The 11,000-nt window shown below is 30.3% G+C and overlaps 1 protein-coding gene across 1 annotated transcript; it reads left to right on the plus strand.

Annotated features, from left to right (window-relative positions):
- Positions 1-7,134: 7,134 nt before the first annotated feature.
- On the plus strand, positions 7,135-9,869 carry LOC108487020 (ubiquitin-conjugating enzyme E2 32-like). The gene is made up of 5 exons (XM_017791221.2): positions 7,135-7,438; positions 7,612-7,743; positions 7,827-7,911; positions 8,897-9,060; positions 9,132-9,869. Exons 1-5 carry the CDS (start codon positions 7,328-7,330, stop codon positions 9,558-9,560), a joined length of 921 nt encoding a protein of 306 aa, XP_017646710.1. The 5' UTR covers positions 7,135-7,327; the 3' UTR covers positions 9,561-9,869.
- The last annotated feature ends 1,131 nt before the right edge of the window (positions 9,870-11,000 follow it).

The following is an 11,000-nucleotide window of genomic DNA, read 5'->3' on the forward strand; positions in this document are numbered from 1 at the left end:
GAGGAGGTTCTCGATTTAGGCTTTGGACAACTGGCATTTTCATTTTGGTTTATGCAGGAAGTGGCTTGATAACAAATGCGTTTACAGAAATGAGGTGCATCACACCCCCGAGGAGTGCACTCAAATTTTTCAGGATATGGCGGCCGATCCAACTCGTTCTCGGACTAAATCCGTCATTTGCTAAAAGTGTAATCACCGAGGAGCCGTATACTACCAGCCCAAGGTCAGCTTCCGACATGCTTAACTTCTATTATCTCTTCACACGATTGATACTGGATAAATGGATTTGACAGAAAGCTAGAGTTTTCTTTGAACAAAAATGCATAGTGATTTTATTTATCTAATGCAACAACTTGGTTTTGTTTTGTGTTTAGCAGGCTGCAAGAAGTGAGGAAGGTCTGAGATTGACTTTTGTGTGCTGTAATCCTAACTGCGGGCATCGGTGGAGAGTGAATGATATCGAGTTTCTCCGATTTCGTTGATGCTCACACCTACTCAGTTTAATGTTTGTTTTCACATACTATTTTTACCATTACTTTTCTGTTACTGCATTCTCAAACATTAATTTTGTTCTCGGATACGTTAAAAACTGGTTCAATCTATAAAAACTAAAAAAAAAAAAAGTTTTGAATTTTTTAAATTTTTAGTGACAATATTATTATATAATTAGATTTTAACATTTTTAATTTATATAAAATCTTAACAATTTAATCAAATAATATTTTATTTAATATTTATTATATTTAATGTTTTTGTTTAATAATTAAATTAAGTTCTTTAAGATTAATCTTTATTTTTTAAGTATTAGTTCAACCGATAACAAAAGACGTGAAAAGGAGATCTAAAGATTGCAATTTCTCTAATAATCTTTCCATTGTGATAGAGGCACATGTAGAACAGGACCAAAAGTACGTGTAAGTCGCAGGATTTGATTTAAGGCTCTAGGCAAACGAAAGATAACTTGAAGTTCTGACTTAATTTGAAACACAAACATTCCAAGTTAGATCTAATAGATAAAGAGCAACTAATAAAACTAAGAAATTGAGAGAATAAGAAGAAGAAAATTAAATAAAAAATTAGGGTTCTTGAAGAGTTTTAAGTCGGTTTATGAAAGGGACTTGTTCTTTGATGAGAACCAGTTGAATTAAAGCTGTCAAGAGGTGAAAACAATTGATTAAGAACAAATTTGATTGATTAAGTTATTAAACCCAATAAAATCACAAGAAAAGAAGAAAGAGTGGTTGTTCTTGCTTGAAAAGAAGCTATCGAACTCAAATCTAAACAAGAAAAAACATATTAGTATTTGATTAAATTGAATGAAAAAATAAAAAACCAAACAAAAAGAAAGAAAGAGACAATCAGGGAGTCCAAGAACGAGTAGGCTAGGGTTTCTTGGACTAAAAGAAATCATTCTTGAACCAAAAGAAGACCTCGAGCCAGCTAAAATAAAACTATTTTGTAACAAAAGCATTCAACACAAGAAAAAAAAAAGAATCTCTTCTTTTTGAGTGATTCTTGATATATCAAGATGGGTGAATGTCTTTTATTGGTTGTTTATGGCCCGAAAATAAATCAAATAAAAGATTAGAAATAAATAAACAAGAACCGAACAAAAAACTAATTAAAAGAAGAAAAGATGGAAAAAGGAAGAAGACAGGGAGGGGAGCCTTGAAATGAAAGAAAACTACAACTCCTTTCAGACTGACTCTAAGAAAATATTCTTGAAGAAAGAAAACCCAAGTGCTAACTAATCTCCTTAAATTTAGAGTTTTGATAAGTATGCCAACATGACAACCAACTCATCAACTAACTAACTAATTAACATGTGAAGAATTTTCTAAGTGTGAAATTTTATGCGAATTTCAGTCAAGGGTCTAAATGAGTTCCTTGGGCCAAAACTTACATATTCATCCACTTATTTAATAAAAGTTGAGATTTAAAAAGAATTAGAAATTAGGCCATTTTGACAATTTCACCAAGTATTCAAGTAAGTCCTTCTCCGTACTTCACATTAGGCTTGTTGACATTCCAAATGGTCAATTTCCAAGATTTTGGATTTTTTATCTGTTTGTTCCCGAAATCGACTTGTTTAAACTCGCAAGTGTAATTCATTGGGCAACAACTTCATGATTCAGTTTCTTAGACAAAGAATTCTAAGATTTCAAATCTTGATTTTTTTTATTCTTGAAATCACCCAAAACATCAAAGTTTGACCAAGTAATTTTATACTTAAATTTTAATTTGATGCAATTATATAAATGAGACTTGAATTGGAGTTTATGTGTACATATGAAACTTTAATTTTGATTTAATTGTATACATTTAAAGAAATGAATATATATATTTATTTTCATATTAGATTAATATAATTTTTTACATATGTAATATACCAACATAAAATAGTGCTAATTGAAAATATTATTAGTGATCTATGTAAATTAAATTAAATAAAATTTTCATGTATAAAATTACACAAAATTAAAATTTATATATGACATTACACAATAAATCAAAATTTATATATAATTTTAATATTTATCCTTTTAACTATTTGTAAACGTATTATTTTGGTAGGAAACGAGACATTTTAAAAAAGAAATAAAGTACGAGACATTTTATAATAATGTGTAATGTCATATATAAATTTTAATTTTGTGTAATTTTATAATAGTTAAAGGATAAATATTAAAATTATATATGAATTTTGATTTAATGTGTAATGTCATATATAAATTTTAATTTTGTGTAATTTTATACATGAAATTTTTATTTAATTTAATTTACATAGATCACTAATAATATTTTCAATTAGCACTATTTTATGTTGATATATTACATATGTAAAAAATTATATTAATCTAATATGAAAATAAATATATATATATTCATTTCTTTAAATGTATACAATTAAATCAAAATTAAAGTTTCATTTGTACACATAAACTCCAATTCAAGTCTCATTTGTATAATTGCACCAAATTAAAATTTGTGTATAAATTACTTGGTCAAACTTTGATGTTTGACTGAAATATTTTGAGTTGTGTATGAAATTTATAAAATTTCATGTATATATAATAGTATAATAATAAATAAAATAATAATAATAAAACATACATATATATATATAATAGTACCAAAACGAGACATTTTAAAATAAATATACATATATATAACTAAATATAATATAATAATAATAACAAAATATTGATAATAAATATAATGATGATATTAATAAAATATAATAGTATAAATGATATTAAAATAAAAATAAAATACGCAAAAGAGGATGAAAAAGGATGAAATTTAAATTAAAACACTATTTTAGGGTAATTTAAAAAAGAAATAAAGGAAATTTGGACCGATTTGGATGCGTGCAAAACAAGGGAGGACTAAAAAAGAAATTATTCCTCCCCTCAAAATGCAACACAGCAAATCGCAAAGCGATATATACTTTGGGGCCAAATTAAAAACTCATAAAGTACTTGATTGTAAAGTATGAAAATGCGGAAGGACCAAGCGCATAAATAACCCATTAAGTAAAAACACGCGGATCCTCTAGTGAGTCGGGTCGGATCGGGTCGGACGGGCATGAAACGACGTCATTTTGGTGCTTAAAAGGCCTGTCCAAAACGACGTCGTTTTGGAGGTCTATTTAAGGCCAATTTTTTTTTTAAAAAATCACTTTCTTTTCTTTTTTTTTTAAAAAAAAACTCAGCTTTCTCTTTTTTCTTTCCTCTGCAGGTACATGCTCCGGCGAGGACTCCGGCCGATCGCCACCGTCGTCGGCCACCGTGAAAATTCAAAAAGGTGTATTTTTTTATTTTTTTTGTATTTTTTATGTATTTTTAAAGAACAATAAAAGAAAAATCTAACAATAAAAGAAAAATCTATGTATCCGTATTAGTAGATAAGAAAAGAAAATAAAATGAAAGAAAAAAAGAAAAAGAAAACAATACCCTTTTAGCTTGATTTATCCTTGAATCTGTTTTTGTAGATTTCTATTTGCTATTTGAGTTTCCCCTTTTTGGTGTTCAATGTCTACTATCTTTTTTCTTGTTGTATTTCAAAAAATCCTCCTCCTTTTACATTTGATTTTTGGTGGCTTTATAGCCGATTTTACATTGCTTTGGCTACTGTTTATTATGTGTTTGTCCTTCTTTTTGTAGGTGATGGAACAAGAGTAGGGCTGGTAGAGGCAGGTGGTGTCAGAGAAGCATGGAGGTTGGCGATGGCGTGTAGGCAACGGTGGTAGAGGCAAGTGGGGAGGTGGCTAGGGTTAGATTTAGGGTTTTTTTGTGTGTTTCTGATTTTGGGTTTTAGTGTTTGGGCTACTAGTGGGTTTTGGTGTTTGGGTTTAAGTGGGTCTGATGGGTTAAGGGTTTTAATGGGTTTAGGGGTTTGTTTGGTCAAAATTGGTTTGTAACATTTAATTTAAAATTATTAGTTAAAATTTAAACTTAATAAAAGTTATGATAATTATATATTTATAAATAATTATAATTTAATAGGTGATATATATTTAAAAATAATTAGAAAATTTTAAGCATAAAATATACAAAAAAGTTGAGTTAATTTTATTTTTAAAAGTTATTAATTTTATTGATGTAAAATAGAGTTATTATTTGAATAAAATTCTAAACATATTAATTATGGCTTAATTAATGTTAGAGTTGTATTAATTAAGTAAAGAAAAACTATGCTAAATATGTTGAAAATGCTTTAATTATTATTTGAGAAATGTCTATCATAACATTTTGAATTGATAAGTTAATAAATTTTAATTATATTTAATAATTTAGATAAAATATTATTTTACCTTAATTACTATAATTAAAATAAAATATTTAAAAATATAATTAAATATTAAATGTGTAAAATTACTTGCAAAGGTTAGAATTTTTAAGGGTAAATTATACCTTAGGTCACTTAACTATTGTGCATTTTCTTTTTTGATCATCTAACTATCAATTTGTTTTAATGTACCAAATATTGCCCCTTCGATCTTTTTTTGTCACCCAACTATCAATTTTTTTTTAATTTGGTCACCCAACTAATCAGGATTATTTTTTGTTGTCCATTTTCGCTAGGTGCTGTTAAATCTTTTACGAGAGGTGACGTGGTAGTTAAAAATTAGTATAATAAAAAATTTAGCCTTCAACTTTTATATATTATATTGATTTAGTCACATTTTTTAAAAAATTAACCCTCAAAATTTATAAATGATCTAAATTTAGGGGCTAGTTTGGTAATGCTTTTGAAAAGTGTTGAGGAAAATGCTTTTAAGAAATAAAATGTCCATTTTAGACATGTTATTATCAAGTAAAAATATGCATTTAAATAATATTTAAATTAATTAATATTATTATATTTTAGTAAGAATATAAATTTTTATTATAACTTGTTAATATTTTAATATATGAAATATAAATTTTAAATATTTTAAGCAATAAATATTAATTATTTATAAAATTTAATTATAATATAAAACTATATTTTAAATATTTAAATATAACCATTAAATATTTGTAATTAGTATTTAAGCACAAAAAAAAGGAAAAGTACTATGTTATTGGAGGGTGAAAAAATAATTAAACACCAAAAGTGATTTTGGAAGAGGAAAAGTTAAAAATTTTAGCTTCTCTTTTTCAGAAGTGCTTTTCAAAAATAATTTTGAAAAGTAAAAAATTTCAGCCAAAAGTAATTTGTTTAGCATAACTTTTCTTTCAAAAGTACTTTTGAAGCTTTCAGTATTTTTTTAAGCACTACTAAACAGGCCCTTAATCATCAAAATTTACCTTCTTCTTCCTGTTCCTCTTCCACTTCCCCTACCCCAACCATCGTTGCCTCCACCTCCTCCTATCAAGTGACAACAGCAGAGATACTGAATACAAATTCAGTTGATATAAGGAAAAGAACAAGAGAAAATTATTAAAATAAAAACAATAACAAACTCTAGAGAGTTTAAAAGAGTAAGAAATGTCTGGTCTAAGTAGGGGGTTCAAACTTCGGTTAAAACTAAATTAACTGACTGAATCGATCTAATTCGGTTAATTGGTCAGTGGTCAAACTTAGTTTGGTCGGAGGTCGATTAATGGGTTTTTTGAACTTTCAGTTATTGATTAATTTAGTTTGAAATCGAGTAATTAATCGAATTAATTAAACTTAATAATTAATATTATGTATTAATTTCAAGACTTATGTAATGTTTCAAGACATAAAGTTTAGGTTAATTCTGTTAACTTTCGAGACAAAAACATATATTTCAGTTAATTTTGGTTAATTCAGTTAATCGAAATATTTTGGTTCAATTAAATTTTTTTAAAAAATTTCGATTTAGTTAACAGTTAAAGAATTATATAATTTAATTAATTCAATTAATGCTAATCTAATTCGGTTAATAATCAAACCGACCGTTTGAACATCCTAAATTTGAAGAGTAAATATTGGAGAGGAAGTGACATTATACCCATCCTAACTTTGCCAATGCCATTGAAAACTTAAAAACCCGAGGCTCTCCGTTGCTTTAACTCTTTCACCAATGCCATGCAATGGAGAGCAGTTTTACCCTAAGATTCCGATCTTCCTCACTGCTTGGCAGACTTGGCATATAGTTTTGATCACACGACACAAAAGGTATATAAATAAATCAAAATTTTTTAGGAGAATGTGGAGACAATGATGGTAGTGGTGGGAAGGAAAGTGGGAGAGGATAGTAAATTTTGAGGATTAAATTAAGATTATTTATAAATTTTGAAGGTTAATTTTTTTGAAATTATGATTAAATTAATATAATATGTAAAAGTTAATAATTAAATTTAATTATACTGATTTTTAATTGTCATGTCACTCTCTCATATATTTAATAACACCTAACTGAAATAGAAAAAAATAATTTTGATTAGTTGTGTGACTAAATTTTAAAAAAATTTGATAGTTAAATGATAAAATATATATTTAGATGACTAAATTTAAAAATGAATAGTCTGGTGACCTTTAGTGCAGTTGACCGTATTTTCAAAGAAGGAAGTTACAGAAACCAATAGAAACAAAAAGACTAATGCCTATACTCCAATAACATACTGCCACGTCTTCAAACATGTATCACATGACGTGTCAAGTCAGCAACTCAAGTCCGAACTCTTCTTTCTCTCTCTCTTCCTTTCTCTCCATTAAATAAATAAAAATCTACTCTCTCTCTCTCTCTCTTCTTCTTTCTTCAAACACTCGAAAATACGTATTTAAATACGTACGGACGGGTTACTCAGCAGATCGTAACGGAGGTGGTAGCGGCGGCGGCGGTTGGATATTTGATCAGATCGTGATCCAAATGGCTGAGGACAAGTATAACCTCAAGAATCCGGCGGTGAAGAGGATATTACAAGAGGTCAAGGAGATGCAATCCAATCCCTCTGATGATTTCACGAGCCTCCCTCTTGAGGTCTGTTTTTCCTCTCAAATCTTAAAATTTTAGGGCTTTCTTGAGTTCCAATTTGATGAGTAAGGTTCTGGATGGAACGTGGGTTGTACGTTAAGAGGCAAATTGTTTGTTGGTTTATGAGATTACTGTGGTTTTTCATGAAAAAAAAAGGGTTTTCTTTTCTTGGTTTTCAGGAGAATATATTTGAATGGCAATTTGCAATTAGGGGTCCCAGGGATTCTGAATTTGAGGGAGGGATTTATCATGGAAGGATCCAATTGCCTGCTGAGTATCCATTTAAGCCCCCTTCATTTATGTTGCTGACTGTAAGCGCTCACTTTATTCATATATCTTTTGTGTTGGTAATTATCTAATTTGATGTCCTAATTTGCCTGTCCGTATGTTTCAGCCAAATGGGCGTTTTGAAACCCAGACGAAAATTTGCTTAAGTATATCGAATCACCACCCGGAGCATTGGCAGCCATCTTGGAGTGGTGAGTATTATCATTTACCTTGAATGAAAAGGCATAGCGAATTTTGATATAAATTGCATATAAAATCCAGATATGTGTATAATGAAGTAGTATTTTGTGTTGTAATGTTGATACCACTGCTATTTGATGAAGCTCTTTGAAAGCATTCACAAAAGTTCAAGTTGCAACTAGTGAATTGATATGGTGAATTGATATGGTTTTCTTTTTTTGGTTCATAAAATCCGGATAACAGCACCTTATCTTCCTTTAATAACCTCCATGGCCTTCTTAGTAATTTTCTTTGCCACCAAAACGATCAACTCCAATGGTTCCATTCATTGATCAGCAATACTAAACTTCATGAACAAAAGAACAGTCCCTAATTGCAGGCAAAGGTGCTTCCAACTCCATTAGGCAACGCCACAAGAGCCGTCCAATATAATTTCTTCTTGATCTGAATCTCATTTGTATTTACTTATCACTAAATAAAAGCCAAACAAAAACACATACATTTGGACTTTTAATTCACCAAATCGATCTGTGGTCTTTTCTTTGTAGTTCCTTCGTACTTTGTTGAATGAGGTGATAGGCTGACCTAGCCGAGAAGCAACCATTTCTCTGACCCTTCCAAATCTTTAAACAATATAGTTACATTAGTACTATTTCGTGTCCCTTCATTCTGGCATGTCATTAATCTGAGTTTCCTCTTTATCTGTATTTTGGATTGGAACCAAAAGATTTTGTGTGAACAGCTGATACTTTGTTGGTTAAAAGGTTTAATTAGTGAAACTTGAGAAATGACATGTTGGGAATCTCATATGAGATGACTGAAACGCATCTTAATGCCTGAAAGTTCGATCCCCCAATTTTTATGAAATACAAGTTGCTCATTGAATGATAAGAAACTAGTTACAACTTTGAATATTGAAGGAATATGCGTACATTCTCTTCCATCTCAAACAAAATCTAGATAAAACCTGGCTAATCTGGCTGTTGGTATTGATAGTGCGGACCGCTCTAGTGGCACTGATAGCTTTCATGCCCACCAACCCAAATGGTGCTTTAGGTTCTCTAGATTATAAGAAGGAAGAACGACGTGCTCTTGCCATAAAATCTCGTGAATCTCCACCCAAATATGGGAATCCTGACCGCCAAAAACTTATTGATGAGGTATGTTCTGCATAAATTATTGCCTATAAGGTAATTTTGGTTTCCTTTTAATGAAACTTTTGATGGCACAGATACATGAATATATGTTAAGCAAGACACCCCCTGTCCCTCAACTCAGCCCTTCACAGGCCTTGGAAGAGCACCCTACTAACAGTGACGGAGAAGCTCAGGCTAATCAGAAGGATTCTGTTACCATGGTTGCTGGGAATGGGCTACCGAACCCAGTAGTAGGTGACAGGGCTGTCGAAGAAGAGCCTCTGGTTCTGGCCAATGCTAATCCAGGTACTGCTGTAATGGGAGTGAGGGCTGCAAGAGAGATTCCTGCCGAGGAATCAAGTAATCAGCCACTGCAAAGGCCAGAGATGAGGGTTCAAAGATCTGCCGATGACCGCTTGTTTACATGGGCTGCCGTTGGACTTACGATAGCAATTTTGGTTCTTTTGTTCAAGAAGTTCATGAAATCCAGCGGACATGGTGCTGTTTTTATGGATGGTTCGTAGTTCTCGCCTCAAGGATCTCGGTTGACCTGTACTCGCTTTGCCGTATTAGTTCAACAAGAAGTAAGAAACCCTTCAAAGACATTTATTTACATCTATAATGAATCAATCTGTAATATATTATACCAGCTTGATAAGTATCAGCTACTGTAATTAACAGTATGTGTCAGCAATCAATTACCATATATATATATATATATGCAAGCATGATAAAAATACTTATGTAAGTTTTGATTATTCAATTCCTGGTGAAACTCTTTTTAGATGTTCTGTTCCAACTATCTAAATACGATGGTTTCAGTAGTTTGCGAAGTTATGCTTTGATTGATGTAGAAAAGCATGATGCAATAAGCAGTGGAGTTTTTAGTTCATTGGCACAGAGGAATGCAACCATGGATGAAAAACTCAGACTGGTTGAAATGATAATGGCCGGTTTGGTTTGGTGAATTAATTATATAAATTGAATCGTATGATTGGAGAACCAAACGGAAACTAATAAAATATCGGAACCAAACGGGAGCAATTGGCTAGAAAGAGGTAAAACTGAATTTCTAAATTAATATTGATTTTTTTTCATTATGTTATTTGTTTTTTTTAAAAAAAATTAGTTTCATAGTTTAAATTTTCAACTTTTAATGGTGAATACATGTAGGAATGGAGGTTAAATAAATGCCTCTTCTTTTTGGCGTATTGATGAAAATGACCTAAATGACTTTAAATCTTTTGGGAAATTTCATTTTTTTTTTGTTTTTGAGTAATTTTGCTCTCAATGTTTCAATTTTAGCCAAACTGCTTGTTTTCAAAAGAAATTAAATGCCAAAAACCTTCAATTGTTGAACAACGCTCCCGGATGAACATTTCCCTAATTTCAAAGAAAAATTCGAAAGCACGGATGAACATTTCTCTAATTTAAAATAACAATTTTAAAGATACCTAACTCCGGTAATTTAGAAATTTTCTAATTCCATGTCAAAGTTTATTTTATAAAAAATTTTAATTTTCAAAACGACTCTATTTCAGTCATGTAGGTTCATATGCTATCGAGTATTTTGAAATTTGATTATGGAGTTAATGGAAGTGAAGGCTCATTTTAACTAACTTTGATGTTGTACGAACTTTTGACTAAGCATGCACCGTGTTTTCTTGGGCATATTATGGGCGTTCTTAGTGAGGTCTCACATGTTTTCTTTTGAGCCACACTATAATATGTTTGGATTAAGAGTTGCATGATTTGAATGTCCCTTTTCAAAGTTTTTGAAGGTTGCTTGGTAAGAGGTGTTTTGGTATGTATTAGAAGTGTTTTAAATTTGAATTTTTTATCCTTTATCTTTGGATTTTGACAAATAGCACTTACCTCTCAAGATTCAAAGATCCAATGTCTCAAGACATAAACATCACAATGCTGAAATTTTGTTATGAGAACCCAATGTCTCAAGACATTTT

Source organism: Gossypium arboreum, chromosome 10, assembly GCF_025698485.1.
Source record: "Gossypium arboreum isolate Shixiya-1 chromosome 10, ASM2569848v2, whole genome shotgun sequence".
Taxonomy (NCBI): Eukaryota; Viridiplantae; Streptophyta; class Magnoliopsida; order Malvales; family Malvaceae; genus Gossypium; species Gossypium arboreum.